General features: G+C 46.0%; 1 protein-coding gene across 1 annotated transcript in view; it reads left to right on the plus strand.

Moving 5' to 3' along the window:
• Positions 1 to 1203: 1203 nt before the first annotated feature.
• The window catches only part of BEND4 (BEN domain containing 4), a 28997-nt gene continuing 8053 nt past the window's right edge, over positions 1204 to 22147 (plus strand). Inside the window, exons 1-2 of the mRNA XM_008073022.1 lie at positions 1204 to 1767; positions 20255 to 20346. Coding sequence (XP_008071213.1) covers positions 1209 to 1767; positions 20255 to 20346 — 651 coding nt within the window. The 5' untranslated portion in view covers positions 1204 to 1208. The remainder of the gene's footprint in view (positions 1768 to 20254; positions 20347 to 22147) is intronic.

Below are 22147 nucleotides of genomic sequence, written 5' to 3' on the forward strand. Positions count from 1 at the left end.
CACGAACACACATTTTCTTTCTTTTTTTTTTTTTGAGTTGGAGTCTCACTCTGTCGCCCAGACTGGAGTGCAGTGGCTGCTCCCGGCCACTGCAGCCACAACTTGCTGGGCTCCGGCGATCCTTCTGCCTCAGCCTTCCAAGTAGCTGGAACTGCAGGTGCACGCTACCACACCCGGCTAATTTTTTGATTTATTATAGAGATGAGGTCTCGCCAAGTTGCCCAGGCGGGTCTCAAACCCACGGGCTCAGGCAATCCACTCACCTCAGCCTCCCAAAGGTGCGGGATTACAGGCTGAGCCACCGAGCCTGACTACATTTTCAGTGTCCACAATTTACAAACATTAAGGGGTTTGCCCCCCCCCCCCCGGTTATTTTCACAGTGAGTTGATTGATTGCTTTTTGCTGCTTGGCAGTCATATGCTTTAGAGTTCATGTATGTGGGCTGAGAGGCACCCATGGCACGTGCCATTTTAGGTGTTGGCAGTCTGACGGAAGAGTCTCTGAGAGGTGGCACGACTGATGATACTGGCATAGGTCAGCCTTAACGTTGGCCTGGACAAGGAATCCAAGTTAGCCAATACATAACGAGAAAGATCAGGGAACTCAGATGTTGGTGACACGTCGGTTTCACCTCATGCTGGTCCTTTGCCCATAGGCCCGCCTGTTTTACCTTAGATTTCTAGCGAGGTCTTCAGAAAGACTTATCTTCCTCCTCCAGTTTGCATCTGGAGCTGTGTACTCGGCAGGGATTGTATCAGCTGATTAATAGCAAGGGCATGAGGGCACTCCAGAAATAGAAGTAATGATTGCTGTAAGCCCTTCTATCAGTGAGGAATTGAGTCTGCAGTGGCTGGCTCGATTCATTAGAGAGGGGATATTAATGAAACCAAAGGTGTGAGTTGAGACCCATGCAGGCCCTTTAATGCCACAGGCAGAGGACTCTCTTGGGCACCCCAAGTCACCATCCAGCCATTTCCTGGGGTAAGGGACTAGGGTGACTCATCGGGCACCCCCCCATCACAGAACAGCAGGAAGTTACTCATTCTGTTAACAGTGGACTCACTGTGTCATCTTGAATTGTGACCGAGAGGACAAATACATATTTTTAACATGTTTGAAGGTTAAGCTCAACATTGAGGATCTTACTGGTCACTTGCCACTGGCTATGGGTCACTGATGTGTCCTCTCATCTATTTCAGAGAGCCGGATGATCTTGGATGCCTTCGCCCAGCAGTGCAGCCGCGTTCTCAGTCTCCTGAACTGTGGAGGGAAACTTCTGGACTCCAACCACTCTCAATCCATGATTTCTTGCGTAAAGCAGGAAGGCTCAACTTACAATGAAAGACAGGAACAGTGTCACATTGGGAAAGGGGTCCACAGTCAGACCTCAGACAGTGTTGACATAGAGATGCAATATATGCAAAGGAAGCAACAGACTTCTGCCTTCTTGAGAGTTTTCACGGACTCTCTACAAAATTACCTGCTCTCGGGGAGCTTCCCGACTGCGAACGCCTCATCGGTCAGTGAGTACGGCCACTTGGCCGACATGGATCCTCTGTCCACCTCCCCTGTGCATACGCTAGGTGGCTGGACCTCCCCAGCAACATCCGAATCCCACGGGCACCCGTCCTCATCCACACTGCCGGAGGAGGAAGAGGAGGAGGAAGAGGAAGGCTACTGTCCTAGATGCCAGGAGCTGGAACAGGAGGTTATTTCACTGCAACAAGAGAATGAGGAGCTCAGAAGGAAGTTAGAAAGCATCCCAGGTATCCTGCCATGTTCATTGCAAGGCAGCTGTGGCTCTTAGTCCTGTCTGTTGTCTGTCTCTAATGATACATGCATTATATGAATGTGTGTAATTTTTGGGGGGCCAACAATATAGAGAAGTTGGAAAAACAGGCATACACAAGGTGTCCTTAGCTTGTTTAGTGCCAGATTTCAGGATGAGCCACTCACCTGTCCTTTTTCAGCTGTGGTGTTCTTGGGCATCGGCCTAAAGACTATAGTCCCTATTAAAATATGTGTATGTCAGTATAAAAGGTTATTTCTAAGTGTGGTGCATTGACATTGAAATAGGTCAAGTTCTGTGAGCCTAAGTTTTTTTCCTAGTCAGGTACGATCTGTGTCTGTAATCCCAGAGATTTGGGAGGGCCAGGCAGGCACATCACTTGAGACCAGGAGTTTGAGACTAGCCTGGACAACATAGTGAGACCTTGTCTCTACAAAAAAAAAAAAAATTAGCCCAGTGTGGGGACACACACCTGTAGTCCTAGCTACTTAGGAGACAGTGGCCCTGGAGGATTGCTTGAGCCCAGGAGTTTGAGGCTGTAGTAAGCTATGATCATGCCATCGCACTCCAGTCTGGGCAACAGAGAGACTTTGTCTTCAAACAAACTAAAAGTGGTTCTGCTCCTTTTTTAAAAACTTTGATTTCTGCATTTTATTAGTCAGAAATTGAAATGAAATAACACTTTCAGAGGCAGGACTCACATTGCAGTGAACAAATGGAGTGGTCTCTTCTGTTCCCTTCACTTCCCTGGCCTTTCTGGTTCAATTTTCTCGTGTGTAGCAAGCTTCTCTTTAAACTTAATAAGAAACTGTGAACTTAAATCTAATAGGTTGAACATAGATAGTAGTTAAGCTGGCCCTACTCTTCACATCCCTGGCTAAAACATGAGACATCTCCTGCTTTGGAGGCACTAGCTCTTCAGGAAAGTCGCCTTTAGGACAGAATGGCTTCTCCGAGTTGCAAAGTCGCTTGTGTTTTTTTATTGTTGTTTGTTTGTTTACTATTTGGAAAAGTACTTACTGATTTCACTTTTACCTTTGAATTCATTCCTGTGTGTTTGTAGTTTACAAGAGACATTATCTTCAGACTTTTTAAATTATGTAGCCCTGTTGATAAAAAAAATTTTGAACTTGTACCCATTGAGCTATATATTTTTTGGATAGTTGCACACGTATGCTACTATATTAATACATTATGTTCAAAATAAAGTATACATAATACATTTAAAACTTTTAGGGCTGTCACATACATATAAGTAAAAGTTCATTTTTTTTTCCTAGCTAGGTATATTTGTACCACCCAACTTGGCAGCCAATCTAGAAAGAAAGAAAGTTGAAGAAAGTTACCCACTTATTTATGGGTACTGAATAAGTAAATAATTCAGGTCTTGTTATGTTGCTGCATAGGAAGTGCTAAGAATTGCCAAATCAGAAGTTAATCATCTTTCCTTCCCTTCATTTTATTTTCATGTTTTTCTCAAACTTCTGGTCTCAAGCGATCTTGCGGCCTTTGCCTCCCAGAGTGCTGGGATTATAAGTGTGAGCCACCATGCCCTGCTTGCTTTCATTTCAAAGAAATTGCCAAATAAAGCTGAGGTTTGGTTCAAGACATTTTGGAAACAGATCAAGTCATCTCGTGGAGGAGAAGCAGAAAGTGTTGGAAACCCATTTTCTCTAGCACTGGCCTCCTGGGGTGAGATGTGGAGACATAGGGTTTTCTCAAGCCGTGCAGTTACTGACGGTGGGAAAGATGCCAGGTGGAACCCAGAATAATGGAATACCTGAGCACCACCGGCTTTCCCAAGGTGGAGAGATTTGGTTGCCGCTCACACTCTGTGGGATTTTACAGCTTTATGACTCTGTAAATCATGACCAGTTCACTGAGGCTTGACAGAGGACAGTTTTCTGTTCTGCCTTCCACTCCTCTTTCACTGAGGCAAAAGAATATTTTCCTAAAGATCACCTAGCTACAGAGACTTGGATCAGGCATTCGGACCCAGAATCAGGGGAGCCCAGCTTCTGATGTGCTTAGTAGAGCTCCTTGATCTCATCTGGGAAAGAGTTTTAGAGTGTAAGGACAGGTGACACAAATGTCTGGAGTATTATTGTCTAATTCCTCCATATACATATTCATATATGTTTTTTCTTTTTTTCTTCTTTTTTTTTTTGTTGTGGTCTCACTATTGCCCAGGCTGGTCATAACCCACTGCACCCTTGACCTCCTGGGCTCAGGCGATCCTTCTGCCTCAGCCTTCTGAGTACTGGAGCAGCAGGTGCCTGCCACCTTGTCTAGGTAATCTTAAAAATTTTTTTGTAGAGAAAAGGTCTTGATATGTTTCCCAGACTGCTCTTGAACTCCTAGGCTCAAGTGATTCTCCTGCCTCGGCTTCCCACAGTGCTAGGACTACAGGCATGAACTACCTACGGCTCCCAACCCAATCTTAAATACTTGGCACGCAGATTGGGGTTCAGTCCCCCTCCCACTTCCTGAACCTGTGCCAGGTCAGATGCCTGTGTGGGAGAAAAAGTGTTGGCCTGCTACTAATGTTGTCTTTCTGTACCTCCCAGGAAGACAGAAATGCTGCAATTTCTTGGACCCTCTTAATGTCAACCATTGAATGACACTGGGTGAAATTAAGCTAATGGTTACAGTAAACATTCCAGCCCTGTTGACAGTCCCTTTGGTGAGCTTGAGCCAACAGCCATTTCACGTGGCGAACTGTGATTGCATAAAATAATGCACATATAAACCCAGCCATGTGGGTAAAGAGCCAGTTAATCACTTACGCATAGAAAAAGGTAGTATACAGTAAAGAAAATAGGAACGTACTTGTGATTACTCATCACATGTGCGCATGACCTAGGGACATCTCAATACTGGGAAGCTTTTTTTCTTCTTTTTGAATTGGGTCCTCACTGTCACCCAGGCTGGAGTGCAGTGGAACAATCATGGCTCATTACAGCCTCATCCTCTTGGACTCAGTCTCCCAAGTAGCTGGGACTACAGGCATGTGCCACCATGGCTAAGTTTTTTATTTTTGTATTCAGTGATCTTGTTATGTTGCACAGGTTGGTCTCGAACTCCTGGCCCCAGGCCATCCTTTGGCCTTGGCCTCCCAAAGTGCTGGGATCACAGGCATGAGCCACCATGCCCAGCCTGGAGATGAAACTTCATTCGAGAGAGACAAGTGACCCTCTTGGCCTCACCTCTTAACCCCCATTTTTGGCTAAATAACACACTGGACTCTGGGTTGTCACCCAAGAATCCACTTTCCACTCTATTAGCTGTGCATTGTTTTAGAGGGGTAACCTGTTATTCTTAGACACTTATTTGAAGAAAAGTGCGTGAAGTAAGTGGTATGCTGGTCTTGTGTGTAATAAGTATTTTGTCATGTGGTAACCTGCCTCGGTAATTGGGTGGGTGTTCCCCAATCATGTCACTGCTTTCCAGTGGTCCTAGTGGGCCCTGTTGTTCTAGAGGTCAGTACATTTCCATGAAGGTGGCTCTCTCCTATAATCCCAGCACTTTGGGAGACCAATGCTAGAGAATTGCTTGAGTCCAAGAGTTCAAGACCGGCCTGGGCAACATAGCAAGACCTCCGTCTCCACAAACACATTTTCATGAAGGACCTGGCACTTTCTTCCAGTAGATTCTACTCTCTTTTATTCTACCTCAGTCACTTCCCCGCCTCTCCCAGTTAGTGCTGGTGAGGACTCAGATTCCTGTTTCATTTTTTTCCCTGAAATAAGCCTTTCTACCTTGGAGCAGTTCTTGAAGCAGGAGATAAAAAGAAATAATCCCATCAGTCTACAAGAAAAAATTATTTCACTTGGGCAGCTATAAATAGGGAAAAGGAAGTTTTTAGACATTACACAGGGTCATCATTTCTGGCACCACCTGAGAGAGCTATTGTTACCATATTATCTGTGAGATAATTCAACAGTCTTTTTGATAATCAACTACAGGCAAGCTAGGAACTTCTGGAAAGTACTCTGACTTTTCAGAGTTAGTTGGAGATGTTGGTAGTTCAATATTTTATCCCAAGGGACTTTTTATTTCTTTTTTTTTTTTTTGAGTTGGAGTCTCACTCTGTCGCCCAGATTGGAGTGCATTGGCCGCTCCCGGCCACCACAGCCTCGACCTGCTGGGCTCCGGCGATCCTTCCGTCCCAGCCTTCCAAGTAGCCGGAATTACAGGCATGCGCTACCATGCCCGGCTGATTTTTTTATTTATTGTAGAGATGAGGTCTCGCTGCCCAAGCGGGTCACAAACCCGCAGGCTCAGGCAATCCACTCACCTCAGCCTCCCAAAGGCGCGGGATTATAGGCTGAGCCACCGAGCCCAGCTAACTTTTTATCTCTTTGCATTAGATATTACACTAGAAAATTAGAATGTCTCTTAAAAAGTTAAATTTTTTGAAAAGAAAGTGAGAATAGTTTAAAATAAAGCCACGTGAGGAAAAGACATGAAGGAATATGAAGGTAGGGCTGAGAGTTTATTAAAAGAATGAACAGGCTGGTCTCAGTGACTCAGTCTGTAATCCCAGCACTTGGGGAGGCCGAGGAGAGTGGATTGCCTGCGCCTGTGGGTTCGAGACCAACCCAGGCACCTTGACGAGACCTTGTCTCTACAATAAAATCAAAAAATTAGCCGGGTGTGATAGCGTGTGCACTTGTAGTTCCGGCTACTTGGAAGGCTTAGGCAGAAGAATCATTGGAGCCCAGCTGGTCAACACTGGGGTGGCCATGAGTGTGCCACTGCACTCCACCCTGGGCAACAGAGTGAGACTCCAAATCACACACACACACAAAAGAACACAATTGGTTTCCTTTTATTTACAAAGCTTATCGTTGACACTGAGAGTACTGTAGAGTAGGTATAAAATACCATATTTTATCTACTCCAAGAGGCTAGTGAATTAAGACATACCAGTCTTTATGTTCTGCTAAGAAAGAAGACTTCATAATTACACATTATAATTATCTTTGAACACAAAGCCCATAGATATTAAAATGCGATAATTAAAAAACTTAGGCATAAAATAATTATAACATATCAAAAATACCTTGAAACTTTCTAAGTGCCAGATATAAAAAGAACATGTTTATTGTTAATATTTTATTTTTAAAAATTTAATGTTTTTTATGTAGCGATGGGATTTTGCCATGTTTTCTGGATTGCTCTTGAATTTCTGGGCTCAAGCAGTCCTTCTTGCCTTGGCTTCCCAAAGTGCTGGGATTACAGGCATGAGCCACCACACTCAGCCTTTTTTTTTTTAACTTAAAAATTTTTTTATATTGTTAAGAAAAAAGATCTTTTTTATTGAGTCGGAGTCTCACTCTGTGGCCCAGGCTGGAGTGCAGTGGCATACTCATGGCCACCGCAGCCTCGACCCGCTTGGCTCAGGTGGTGCTTCCACCTCAGCCTTCCAAGTAGCTGAAACCACAGGTGCATGCCACCTTGCCCGGCTAATTTTTCTTGATTTATTGTGGAGACGAGGTCTCACCAAGTTGCCCAGGCTGGTCTCGAACCCCTGGCTCAGGCAGTTCTCTTGCCTCGGCCTCCCAAATATATTTTTAAACAAATGTTGTTTTGTAAACTTAAACAATATACCATGATGCTATGGGATGTATATAGATAGTAAAAAGATTACTGTAGTGAAGCTAATTAACATATCTACCATCTTACAGTTACCAATTTTTTCTTAATATAGTAAAAGTAGCTAAAACTTACTCATTGAATCTTAGGTGTATCTTACGGTTTTAATTTACATTTCCCTGATGACAAATGATGTTGAGCATCTTTTCATATAACTGATGGCAATTTTTATGGATGGGTTTTGTTTTGTTTTTAGTTTTGTTTTGTTTTTTTGAGTTGGATTCTCACTCTGTGGCCGAGGCTGGAGTGCAGCGGCATGCTCACGACCACCCCAGCGTTGAGTCGCTGGGCTCTGGCAATCCTTTCGCCTCAGCCTTCCAAGTTGCCAGAAATACAGGCACGCGCTACAATGCCCGGCTAATTTTTTAATTTATTGTAGAGATGAGGTCTCACCAAGTTGCCTGGGCTGACCTTGAACCCATAGGCTCAGGCAGTCCTCTTACCTCGGCCTCCCAAAGTGCTGGGATTACAGGCTTGAGTCACTGCACCCAGCTAGGTTTTTTTTTGTTTTGGGCGTTTTTTTTTTTTTTTTGAGAAATATTTTTTCAGGTCTTTTGTCTGTTTTGTAATTTGGATTTTATTCTTCTGTTGAGGCATTACGAGTTGTTGTTTTGGGTATGTTAACCTTATGTCAGACATATGGTTTGCAAGAATTTTTTCCAACCCATAGGTTGCTGTTTTCATTTTGTTGATTGTAAGGCTTTTTAGTTTGATGTAGCTCCGTTTTTGAAGTTTTTGCTCTTGTGGCCATAGCTTTTGGTGGGATATCCAGAAAACTATTGTCAAGGCCAATATCAGGAACTTACCCCATATTCTTTCTCTTCTAGGAGTTTAATAATTTCTGATCTTAACATTTAGGTCTTTTGCTGGGCTTGGTGGCTCAGCCTGTAATCTCTCGCCTTTGGGAGGCTGAGATGAGTAGATTGCCTGAGCTCACCGGTTCGAGACCCGCCTGGGCAACTTGGGGAGACCTCATCTTTACAATAAATAAAAAAATCAGCCGGGCGTGGTAGCGCACACCTGTAGTTTCAGCTACTTAGAATGCTGAGGCGGAAGGATCGCCGGAGCCCAGCAGGTCGAGGCTGCGGTGGCTGGGAGCATGCCACTGCCCTCCAGCCTGAGCGACAGAGTGAGACTCCAACTAAAAAAAAAAAAAAAAATTTAGTTGTTTTATCCATTTTGAGTTGATTCTTGTGTATCTTGTAAGATAAGGGCCAAATTTCATTCTATTGCATGTGGAAATTCAGTTTTTCCACACCACTAATTGAAGCGTGGTGTTGATATTTTTATAGGAGCTTCTGCTTTCTCAAAAAGTACATGTTGGGACCTGGTGTGGTGGCTCATGCCTGTAATCCCAGAACTTTGGGAGGCCAAGGTAGGAGGATTGCTTGAGCCCAGGAGTTTAAGACCATGAGGGCAACATAGCAAGACCTCAGCTCTGCAGAAAAATGTAAAAATTACAGGGCATTGTGGTGTGTGCCTGTAGTCCCCGCTACTTGGAAGGTTGAGGCAGAAGGATTGCCTGAGCCCAGGAGGTTGAGGCTGCACTGCAGCCTGGGTAATAGAGTGAGACCTCGACTCAAAAAAGTTCACTTTTGGTCATCTCAGTATGTCCTCATAACTCTTTGGGGCCCTAGCAGATATTTAATATTTCCATTTGATAGTCAAAGAAGTTGAGACCTGGATAGGTAAGGGGTAAGGCCAGTTGAAGATTGATAATTAGCATCCAAACCTTCTGACTCCATATCTGGTGTGCTACCCCCCTTCACCCTCTAACTTCAGCCGATTATTATTCACAGTAGTTTTGCTCTATAAAGTCACTGTGAACACTGAATTAGCAAAATACGGAGCTGGATTCCTGAGGACCTCTGCTCATAGCGTTTCCATCCACAAATCAACACCTTGCTTTACATGTGTGCTTCCTTAAGGAGACTTTAATGCTTAACTGCTGGTTGATGAACACTGAACTCCCGGCCAGTTCTTACTCAGGCTGAACAGAAGTGTGTGTGGCGTGCCCATCTTCTCCGTAAGCCACCTCACAGTCTTCCTGGGTTTAGCAATACTAGATAGCACTACAGCACTACAGACGGGGGCCATTTCAAACAATGATATCACCCATGAAAAGCACGACAATATAAAGACATAGCGCTAAGCAGGCCACAGTGAGGATGCCTGCCCACAGTCTGAGAACTGAAACCAGAAGGCAGGGCATCACAGTGTTCAACCGCAGCTGGGACCGTGTGTGTGTCATGTGACTCAGTCATTTTGATGCCTCGTGTATGCCTGCAGATGACTGAAAAAAGGTTATAAATACCTTTTAGAAAGTAATCAAATCTGCAGGTATAAAATCCATGAGTAATGAAAATTGTACTAATTTGAGGCTACCAACTAGAGAACTAACCTTGCATTATCAATTCTTGGCTCTCGTAATCCACTGTTTTCTTTTTTGTTTGTTTTTTGAGACAGGGTCTCAACTGGTACCCAGACTGGAGGGTACAGTAGCACCATCCTGGCTCACTAGCCTCGACTTCCTGGATTCAGGCGATCCTTCTGCCTCAGCCTCCCGAGTGGCTGGGACTAAAGGCACATGCCACCACATCTAGCTAGGCTTTTTTTAAAGTTTTTTGTAGAGATGAGATCTCACTATGTAGGATGGTCTCAAACTCCTGGGCTCAAGCAGTCCTGCTTAGCCCCCAAAATTCTGGGATTACAGGTATAAGCCACCACACCCAGCTTGTTGTCATTTTGTAAGCAAGATTAAAAAACAATAATGTAATGTCAGATTTTGGGTAAGGGGAATTGTGGAAGAACAAAAAGTACTTAACAGTAGATGTGGCATAGACATGTATGACCACTTTCCAAGGCCCTCAGCACCCTCCAAACTCGAATAGACCCACAGGGGCCTAGGAATGGCTAAGGGAGCCTTCTGATCCTGAGAAACTCATTGATTGTACTTAAAGATGGAGATTCTAAGGTGAACAAAGAGAAGTGAATACGTTCTGAGTGAAAACTAGAGCAAATGGTAGGGGCAGAGAGGAATAAAGAATTGAATTGTTTCGCTTGGAATTTGGCCAGAATCACTAGAGCCCTTGTCCGTACCTCTCAGTGACATGAGGGAGATGGAGACGCATAAGAAAGAGAGTGGATCTGGAGTTGAACCCCAAATAGTTCTCCAGCTACTTGGTAGTTGGGATTTTAGGTAAATCGCTTCTTTTTTTTTTGAGTTGGAGTCTCACTCTGTCACCCAGACTGGAGTACAGTGGCCGCTCTCGACCACCGCAGCCTCGACCTGCTGGGCTCCGGCAATCCTTCCGCCTCAGCCTTCCACATAGCTGGAACTACAGGTGCGCGCTACCATGCCCGGCTAATTTTTGATTTATTGTAGAGATGAGGTCTCTCCAAGTTGCCCAGGCGGGTTTCGAACCCGCAGGCTCAGGCAATTCCACTCACCTCAGAATCCCAAAGTGCTGGGATTACAGGCTGAGCCACCAAGCCTGTAAATCGCTTCTTTAAGTCATTCTGAGCCTCAGTTTCCCTCTCTGTAAAGTGAGGTTAATACATAATACTGTAAGGATGTTGAAAGTATTAAATGCATGAAGTAGCAATTGGGTGCCTGCTAGGACTTCCAGTAAGCAGTCCACTTAATAAATGACAACTTCAAAAAAGAATAAGCCAGTTGTGGTGGCTCACACCTGTCATCCCAACACTTTGGGAGGCATGGGTGAAAGAATTGCCTGAGCTCAGGGGTTTGAGACCAGGCTGGGCAACTTGGTGAGACCCCGTCTCTATGATAAATCAAAAAATTAACCGGGTGTGGTAGCATGCACCTGTAGTCCCAGCTACTTGAAAGGTTGAGACGGAAGGATCGCCTGAGCACGGCAGGTCAAGGCTACAGTGGTATGATCATGGCCTGGCAGTAGAGAAATCTGAAGTGGTTTTCCTTACACTAAGGGGTGTTCTTCCCTTTTAAGGAACTCACCTCTCAGTTCGTTAGGAACCTTGGGTCCATCCATAGCTCGTCTCTCTCACCCTTCCCATCAGCCTCCATTTCTGGGTCCCACCTCTCACCCAGAAGTGGACTCCTCCCCTCTCCCCACCGCCTCCATTGGGGCCCATCTTGGAACCGTGAACTATTACAAGAGCTGCTGAAGGTCCCCTCCCAGACGCCCCAGGCCGCCCACTGCTGAAGAGCCTCTGAGGGCTCACCTCGTCTGTGAGTAGATTCTGGCACCCTCAGTGTGCACACAAGGTTCTTCAATACCTGAATGTGTTCCTGTCCAATTTTGGAGGCTCGACCCTCAGTGCTCACCAGACACCAGGGGTTCCAGCCCTATCAGACAAGTTGTGATTCTCTGGACGGCCAAACACATCTGTACCTCGGGTCTTCCTTTCAGCCTGAGACAGAACTCCTTTTCTTTACTGGAGAAACTCCTTTTCATCCTTCAGTACTCAGTTCCCAAACAGAATAAACCACTTTGCGTAGCATATCATTCCTACTCTTTCAGTCGTTAGAGTGGGAAGTTTTTACTCCGTGTGTGTGTCTAGGCCTCCTCATGTGAAGAGAGACAGGCCATGGAAGGTTCTTGAGGGCCAGAGACCAAGTCAGGGTCATCTTTGTATCCCCAGTTCCCAGCCCACCATCAGGCACATAGTGACATCTATACATGTTAATTGAGTTGAACAGAAACAGGACATTGTCGTGATCTAAAGTATAACCATGCATCTGTAGGCTAAGTGATAACTTGCAGATAGGTACAATTAAGGAGCTTGTACTTTACGGAGCTAATGTGACTAGGACACTTAGGGATGGTCGATTAAGCACACAGAAGGCTGTGGTTGTCAGAGGTCAGTCAGTGATTTCAGCTTCCCCATAAAATTGTATGTGGCGTATGTTGTAATATTTTAAGTCTTTGAAAATAGCTAGATAGCAAACCAATTAAATAATGCTAGAGGAAAGAGAAGGGTAACTGATCAACAGGTTTTTTGTTTGTTTGTTTTGAATCGAATTCTCTTTCTGTCACCTAGGCTAGAGTGCAGTGGCATGATCATGGCTGCCACAGCCTCAACCCGCTGGGCTCAGGTGATCCTTCTGCCTCAGCCTCTTGAGTAGCTGGAATTACAGGTGTGTGCCGCCATGCCTGGCTAATTATTTTATTGTAATGATGAGGTCTTGCCAAGTTGCCCAGGCTGGTTTCATACTTCTGGGCTCAGGTGATCCTCCTGCCTTGGCCACCCCAAGGGCTGGGATTATAGGCATGAGCTCCTGTGCCTGGCCTCATCAATATTTGAATGCAATGATCTGCATTGAAAATTAGGAACTGATGCCTATAATCCCAGCACTTCGGGAGGCAGAGGCAGGAGGAGTACCTGAGCCCAGAGTTTGAGACCAGCCTGAGCAACTTGGCAAGACCTCATGTCTACAATAAATCAAAAACTTAGCCGGGTGTGGTGGTGTGTGCCTGTAGTTCCAGCTTCTTGGAGGGCTGAGGCAGAAGGCTCACCTGAGCCCAGAAGGTAGAGGCTGTGGTGGCCATGAGTGTGCCACTGTACTCCAGCTTGGGCATCAGAGTGAGACTTCTACTAAAAAAAAAAAAAGAAAGAATTAGGAACTGAAGACTCAAGTAACCTTAATATGGGCAGAACCAGAGTTGGAACAGCTTTCCTCGGAAGAGCTTTGTTTACAGCCATTCAGACCCTATAGCAGCCCAGATGGCACAGTCAATGACCTCTCTGAAGAAGTCACTAGACTCCTAGTCTTAAAATCACAGCTTACAGCCGGGCTTGGTGGCTTAGCCTGTAATCCCGCGCCTTGGGAGGCTGAGGTGAGTGGATTGCCTGAGCCCGTGGGTTCGAGACCCGCCTGGGCAACTCGGCGAGACCTCATCTCTACAATAAAAATTAGCCAGGTGTGGTAGGGCGTGCCTGTAGTTCCAGCTACTTGAAAGGCTGAGGCAGAAGGATCGCTGGAGACCAGCAGGTCAAGGCTGCGGTGGCCGGGAGCGGCCACTGCCCTCCAGTCTGGGTGACAGAGTGAGACTCCAACTCAAAAAAAAAAAAAAAAGATCACAGCTTACATTAGGCAATATTTATTGGGTGGCTTCTTTATTGTGTATGTATTCCTTATGTATTATTTTAACTAATCTCCACAATAACTGTATGCAGTAGTTGATTATCCCGGTTTTACAGATGCAATAGCAGAAGCTCAGAGAGGTGAAGTAACTTGGCCAGAATCACCTGGTTAGTAAGTGTGAGAGTCAGTACATTAAAAAGAAAAAGAAGCCAAGCACTAACTTTAGGACTAATTCTCAAACCTTTTTGTCAGTAAACTCGTACATGCTGGCATCATCTTAGAATGTCTGAAGGACCCTGTCTGTTTGGATTTAACTTAGTTAACTTCCCTGATCACGATGCGACAGCTGTGCAGGAAGTGGGGGGAGTTGGTCTTGGTCTATTTGTGTTGCTATCAAGGAACACCTGAGACTGGGCGACTGATCAAGGAGAGAGGCGTGATTGGCTCACGGTCCCGCAGGCCGGACCAGAGCAGCACATCTGCTCCTGGTGAGTGCCTCTGGACGTCTTCATGTGTGATGTTAGGTGAAGAGGAATGGGTCACACCGTAGCGAGGCAGGGAGGAGGTGCCAGACCCTTAGATGACCAGTTTTCAAGGAAGCAAATAGAGCAAGAACGCTTCCTTCCTCTGCGTGAGGCCCCCATCCCCTCAGTCCCTACACCTCCCACTAGGCCTCTCTGAAGAAAATAACATTAGGGACCACATTTCAGCAGGATACCTGGTAGAACCAAACTCACCTATCCAACTATAACAGGAGGGCTTCCCTCCTCTGAGCAGGTGTGAGCTACTGCTCTTGGCTGATTTTTTTTTTCCACAGCAGATATTTCACTTGGCTGGGCATGGTACCCCACGCCTGTAATCCCAGCACTTTGGGAGACTGAGGTGAGAGGATTGCTTGAGCCAGGAGTTGGACAGCAGCCTGGGCAACCTATCAAGACCTCGTCTCTACAAAAAAGTTAAAAATAAGCCAGGTGTGGTGGCGCATGCCTTTAGTCCCGGTCACGTGGGAGGTTGAGGCGAAAGGATCACCTGAGCCCAGGAGGTTGAGGCTGTGATGAGCCATGAGCGTGCCACTGTACTACTCCAGCCTGGGTAACAGAGACCCTAACTCAGAAAAAAGAATGAAATGAAAAGATTTCACTGGATTCTGTAACTTCCCTGAATGTAGGCAACTCTCCGAAGAGCCCCTAGTCAAGAATGATGTTCCAGGTGCCTAGCAGTAAACCTTGGCTGAGGCGGCCCAGGAGAGGGCAGTAGCAACCTCAGTCTTTTCCAGTGATTGGCCAAATAAGGACTTTGCCACAGTCTTTCTGGCCCTGGACCTTGTCCCGGAAGTCAACATACGGGGTCACATAATAAGTAGAGCCCCTGTGGCTGGTAAATAAAACTTGCTTTTCTTCCAACATTGGATGAGTCGCTTTGATCACACAAGGGGGACCCCAGAAAAATCCAGAATTCCCTTTTAGGGGGCTGGCCTTTATAGCCACAGGCTTCCCCCACTGGGTCAGTGTATTAGGAACTCATCAGCCTCCGTGTACCAGCTAGCGTTGTTGGGAGAAGCTGCATTTGACTTGAGTGAATTTTTTTTTTTTGAGTGGAAGTGTCTCTCCGTCGCCCAGGTGGGAGTGCAGTGGCACGCTCACTGCCACCCCAGTGTCGACCCACTGGGCTCTGGCGATTCTTCCGCAGCAGCATTCCAAATAGGTGGAACTGCAGGCACATGCTACCATGCCTGACCATTTTTTAATTTATTGTAGAGATGAGGTCTCACCAAGTTGCCTGGGCTGGTCTCGAACCTGCGGGATCAGGCAGTCCACATGCTTTGGCCTCCCAAAGTGCTGGAATTACAGGCTGAGCCACCAAACCTGGCCTAGTTTTTTGATTTATTATAGAAACAAGATCTCACCGTGTTGCCCAGGCTGGTCTTGAACCCATGGGCTCAGGCAGTCCTCTCACCTTGGCCTCTCAAAGTGCTGGGATTACAGGCTGAGCCACCATGCGTGGCTTAATTTTTTGATTTATTGTAGAAACAAGGTCTTATCATGTTGCCCAGGCTGATCTTGAACCTGTGGACTCAGGCAGTCCTCTCCCTGGCCTCCCCAAGTGCTGGGATTACAAGCTTGGGCCACCACGTCCGGCCTTCAGTGAGGTTTTTTTGGAGATCTTTTAAGGCCTTTGGCCACTTCATGGTGGGTGATTTACAAGCACACCTGCCACAGTGTGCTGAACACTTAGCAATTTTTGACCAGCATGCCTCCTGTGCCCCACCCTTCACCCGATCTCACCCCGAGTGACTTTTTTTGTGTGTCCCAGATGAAAATAAAGGAAAATGTTTGCCCACGAGAAGTGGTAAAACAAAAGGCAGAAGCACTAAAAAGCATCAACATGGAGTTCAAACACTGTCTTGAGCAGCGGAAAAAGCATCCTGATCTGTGTGTTGCATCACATGGAGAGTACTTTGAAGGTGACAAGTTTAGACATGTGAGGATAAATACCTGATTTTTAATAAATCCCTGGTTTTGGGGGGTTCCCTGTAGTTCAGCATTGCTACCTAAGTGTGTTGAGTGTGGAAAAAACAGGACCTCTGAGGCCTTCCCAGGCTGTCCCATCCACACTGAAGGCAACACCTGGCCAGGAAGGGGGATAGCCTTTATGTCTCTCAAACAATTTCTAAATGATTATAAAATGATTGTTACACTCACCATAGACAATTTTTACAATCCTGGTTTTTGTAAGGGTGACAAAGGATCAAGGTCATAATAACTACCCTAATCCCGTGCCTCTAACATAACCGTTGTTACTAGTATTAACACTGGCTTACTTTTTTTTTTTTTACTTTTTTAATTTTAAAGATGTGGGGTATAAATTCAGGATTAGGTATACAAATAAATGGTCATCGTACAGGTAAAGTTTGGGCCTTCCTTTGGTCCACACTTTACCTGGTTTGAGATCGGGTCTTATTGATGTTGTGGTTCTTTCCCCCCACCCCACCCCCCATATCCCACTACTGCCAATCCCCTTTTGGAGGGGGAGTTGGAGTCTCACTCTATTGCCTAAGCTGGAGGGCAGTGGCACGCTCACAGCCACCGCAGCCTCGACCTGCTGGACGATCCTTCCACCTCAGCCTTCCAAGTAACTGGAACTACAGGCATGTGCCACCACACTCGGCTAGTGTTTTGATTTATTGTAGAGATGAGATCTCGTCAAGTTGCCCAGCCTGGTTTCGAACCCATGAGCGCAGGCAATCCTCTCATCTTGGCCTTTCAAGTGCTGGGATTATAGGCATGAGCCATCGTGCCCAGCCTGCCAATCCCTTTCTTACAGTATTGTGGTCAATGTTGAGGGTCCACTTATGAGTGAGAACATACGATATCCTGTTCTTTGTTTCTGTGATAGATCACTAGTATAATAGACTCTAAATTCATCCAAGTGGCTGCAAAGTCCATATGTGTGTCCTTTATGGCTGCATAATGTTCCATAACACTGGCTTATTTCTTCACTGTCTCTTTTCTGTGCACATAATTTTTTTTTTTTTTTTTTAAAGCTGGAGTCTCACTCTGTCGCCCACACTGGAGTGCAGTGGCCGCTCCTGGCCACCGCAGCCTCGACCTGCTGGGCTCTGGCGATCCTTCCGCCTCAGCCTTCCGAGTAGCCGGAATTACAGGCGCGCACTACCACGCCCGGCTATTTTTTGGATTTATTGTAGAGATGATGTCTCACCTGCCCAGGCGTGTCTCGAACACGCGGGCTCAGGCAATCCACTCACCTCAGCCTCCCAAAGGCATGGGATTACAGGCTGAGCCACTGAGCCTGGCTGTGCACATAATTTCTAATGCGATTGAGATCATACTGAATATTTGTTTTTTTATGCTGCCTTGTTAAGCATTTATGTGCTTCACTTAAGATTTTTTTCATAAGCTTCTTAATGGCTGTAAAATGTGGGTGAAGGGTCAAAAGAAGTTCAACTCCTCATCAGTCGGTGAGTGTTTGCAGATTTCACTGAGGCTGGGCACAGAGGCTCGCTCTTTATAACACCAGCACTTTGGGAGGCTGAGGTGGGAGGATCAGTTGAGTCCAGGAGTTCAAGACCAGCCTGGGCAATGTAGCAATATTGCATCTCTATCAACCAATATTTTATAAGTTAAAAAAAAAAAGGCAGCTGGGCTCAGCCTGCAATCCCAGCACTTTGAGAGACCGAGGCGAGTGGATTGCCTGAGCCCACGGGTTTGAGATCAGCCCAGGCAACTTGGTGAGACCTTGTCTCTACAATAAATAAAAAACTGAGATGGAAAGATCGGCAGAGCCCAGGAAGTTGATGCTGGAGTGGCCGTGAGTATGCCACTGCACTCCAGCCTGGGTGATGGAGTGAGATTCCAACTAAAAAAAAAAGCACAATTCAGTGAAACGTCAAGGGAATACGTTGCACTTGCCATTTGGCAGAGCAGTGACCTATGTCCCATTGCATTTTTTCCATCCGTGAACGGTGAAGAACAGAGTCTTGCTGTTTTGGCTGGTCATTCCAAGCCCTATTATAGAAGAGATTCACAGAAGGTAAACGCAGTCACGTGTGAGGAGAAACCCAGAACTGAAACGCAGACCTGTCTCCACTCCTTTCTCAAGTCTTCAAGGTTTTTCCCATGAAAGATGAAAGCAGCAGTAATTCCCATGAAAGATGCTTTCTTCCTCATGGGAACATCAGCTCAGTGGGTTGGGCTTGGAATGGGTTGGTGGAATGGTCAGCACTTGACAGGTTTTATGAAGCTTGAGTTTCCTAGCAGACATCCTCCCAGCCAGTACACGGGTGACTTCTTTGGGTTGACTTCTAATTCTTCAGCAAATGCTTCCCCCATTTGAAGGATCTACTCAAATGACTGTTCAAGAGTGACCATACCGCAGATGGGGGGGGAGGGTGGCTATTTAAGCAAATACTTTTTTGGCAGGAAGAAAAATTTTCTCACCTACTCCTACCTTCTGTCATTCAAATTCTTCAAAAGGATGTTTTTGTCATTTTTGATTTGTTACATTACATTGTGATGTCGCCTGAAAAACCCAAGCTATTAGCACTGCATAAATATGATAATTTTCGTTGCCATCTATTAAAATAGTGGTGAGAAAAACAAACTGAAGAAAGCTCAGTGGTGATACTTCAAAACTGGGGCTTAGGTTAAATATTTATTATTTTCTTTAATGTGACAAAACCGGCTTAAGAAAACACACAGCTAAGAAATACAGTGGCAGCAATTCCTATGAATTAGGTTATTACCTGAGCTACCAAGTTCGTTAAGAGCAATTAGTTAATACTCCTGAAAGGCCTCGAATCTAAATCTTACGATGTAGGCGTTATCTCTGCAGTGGTACAGAAGATGTCAGGCTCCATGTTGGGTTAATATCTATTCAGCTTTCTTGTAATTATTCAATGACTCTATAAGACTGAACCCCCCACATTAGTGCAGTAGTTAGTGAAATCTATAATTAGGGGGCACTAAATCGAGCTGCTGAAGAAACCAGAGAATGGGACATTGACTGTAAGAACTGGGTGGCCAGGCAGATTTGCATTGAAAAGCAAGTCTAAGTTGGATGGAATTTCTGCTTACTGAATCAACTAGGAATGAGCATATCACTAAAACTGAGAATTATATTATTTATTTAAAAACGAGTGAAACATTAATTTTCAATACTTGGATTTTGAAAAGCTTTGTTGGATGCTAATGCCCCATCCTGAGCCAAAGAGGACAAGATACGTCTCTTCCTACAAGTTTTTTGTGATCAGTGTTGACCCAAATTCATCCTTGAGTGAGTTGGACGTGAAAGTTCTCAGTGAATTGTGCTGAGCCTAAAAATTCTTTCCAAACCATAGCATCTGTTCCGTATTTACAAACTGAAATAACTACGGATGTCAAGTGAAAGAAGATTCTACTTCCTTTAGAAAACCTTTTTTTTAGAAGTTTACATCAAAAATCTTTTTAGAGGCCAGGGTGTGGTGGCTCACGCCTGTAATTCCAGAGCTTTGGTGGGCTGAGGTGGCAGGATCACTTGAGGCTAGAAGATTGAGATTATAGTGAGCTCTGATAACACCACTGCACTCCAGCCTGGGCAGTAAAGCAAGACCCTGTCTCAAAAGGAAAATATTAAATGAACCAGATGTGGTGGCCCATGCCTGTAATCCCAGCTACTAAAGAGGCTGAGGTGGGAATATCGCTTGAGCCCAGAAGTTTGAGGCTTCAGTGAGCCATGATTGTGTCACTGTGCACTCTAGCCCGGGTGACAGAGTGGGACTCTATCTCTATTGTTAAAAAATGAATTTTTAGCTTGTTTGTTTCAGTCAGGGTCTCAGTGTTGCCCACACTGGAATGTGGTGGCATGATCACAACAATCACGGCTCATGACAGTCCCGACCTTCTGGGCTCAGGTCAGCATCCTGACCTCAGCATCCTGAGCATCCTCAGCATCCTGACCTCAGCATCCTTCCACCTCAGCATCCTGAGTAGCTGGGACTACAAGCGTGCACCACCACACACAGCTAATTTTTAGATATTTTTGTAGAGATGAGGTCTCGCTGTGTTGCCCAGGTTGGTCTCGAACACCTGAACTCAAGCAGTCCTCCCGCCTCGGCTTCCCAAAGTGTTGGGGTTACAGGTGTGAGCCACCACGCCTGGCCCCCCCAAAATCTTTAAAGTTTTGTATTTTCATGTTGTGGTATAGCTCACGGGTAATCGCTGCCATTTCTTCCATCCAGTACCCTGCCAGACAGTTCTAGATTACTTGAAGACGGTCCTGCAGCACCACAACCAACTCTTGATACCACAGCCAACTGATCAGCCAACAGAGGTAGGTCTCTAGTAAAAAGGTGAAGGGTTTTCCATTTGGAATTTCCTTATGATGAAGCCTCTTGGTAACTTGCCAATACTTGCCAGAACCGCTTGGCTGGCAAAATAGGTTCTTGATGGTCTGAGGTGTCGGGGTCTATTCGCTGGGAAAATGTAATCTGTGAAGATCATGCAGGTGTTTAACTACCAAAGACTACTCTGAGTAGGGAAAGAGGAGACAGATGACCATTTAAACAGCTTGTGCAATTCCTCACCATTCTTTCGACATGGGCCTGAAATAGGAGACACCAGCCTGTCATTCCCTCAGCAGAGTCCGTGTTCCAGAACACCCCTCACTCTGGGCATCTCCTACACTGGGTGAGATCCGCTAGGGTTTAGGTAGGTATTTTCCAGACCTCAAGGCCCCTATTGTGAGCCGTTTTCTTTCTCCACACCTCAAAGGAAGAACCTGTGGTCTCTGAGTATGTGGGAGCAGTGATGCATTTTGATGGCAATGGCATAACTGTTCATTGTGTTGCATGTTTACTTGATGTTCAAGGTTCACTCTTGATTTTTTTATTGAGTTGGAGTCTCGCTCTGTCACCCAGGCTGGAGTGCAGTGGCACACTCATGGTCACCGCAACCTCGACCTGATGGGCTCAGGTGATCCTTCCACCTCAGCCTTCCAAGTAGCTGGAACTTCAGGCACTCGCCATCATGCTCAGCCAATTTTTTTTTTATTGTAAAGGTGAAGTATCGTCAAATTGTCCAGGCTGGTCTCCAAACCCTGAGTTCAGGCAATCCTCTCACCACTGCCTCCCAAAGTGCTGGGATTACAGGCGTGAGCCACCACGCCTGGCCTGTTTTTTTGTTTGTTTTTGAGTCAGAGTCTCACTCTGTCATCCAGGCTGGAGCACAGTGGCACACTCATGGCCACCACAGCCTCAGCCTGCTGGACCCAGGGCATCCTTCCACCTTAGCCTTCCAAAGAGCTGGAACTACAGACGTGTGCCTCTGCCATGCCCAGCTAATTTTTTGATTTATTTTAGAGACAAGGTCTTACCAAGTTGCCCAGGCTGGTTTCAAACCCATGGGCTCAGGCAATTTTCCTGCCTTCACCTCACAAAGTGCTGGGATGACAGGTGTGAGCCATGGTGCCCTGGCTTTGCTTCTGGATTTATGTTGTTCTCATTGTACAGACTTGGGAGTGTGGACCCCTCCCATGAGCAGATACCCTCAAGTCTTCCCCACCCTCATAACAAGCCTTCCTTGGGTTCTCCCTTCCTTGGTGATCGCCCCTCCCTTCATCATGGTGTGTTTCCAAAGCTCTATCGGCATGTTTCTGCTGCACCACGATGCATCTTGCTCCTTGAAGGCTGGACCCAGGTCTCATCCCTGTTGATGTCCCCAGGGCCTGTCCTAGAAGGCACTCGATTCATGCTTGCTGCCCGGTGGCCTCATTTTTTTAGAGCATTCTCACTCTTGTTACCTAGGCTGGAATGTGGTGGCATGATCATGGCTCACCGCAGCCTCCACTTCCTGGCCTTAAGAGATCCTCCCGCCTTAGCCTCCTGTGTAGCTGGGACTACAGGCACCACCATCACACCTGGCTCAAATTTTCTGACTTTTTTTTTGTAGAGAGAGGTCTCACTATGTTGCCCAGGCTTGTCCCTAACTCCTAGACTCAAGTAATCCTCCTGCTCTGGCCTCCCAAAGTGCTGGGATGACAGGTGTGAGCCACTGCACCTGCCCGACCATTGTTTTAAACCATGACACTCTTGAAGGACTGCTCTGCGCTCTCTTCAGCTCTGTGCGCTCTTCCG

Source organism: Carlito syrichta, unplaced genomic scaffold (genome assembly GCF_000164805.1).
Source record: "Carlito syrichta isolate Samal-C Ts95f unplaced genomic scaffold, Tarsius_syrichta-2.0.1 Scaffold315593, whole genome shotgun sequence".
Taxonomy (NCBI): Eukaryota; Metazoa; Chordata; class Mammalia; order Primates; family Tarsiidae; genus Carlito; species Carlito syrichta.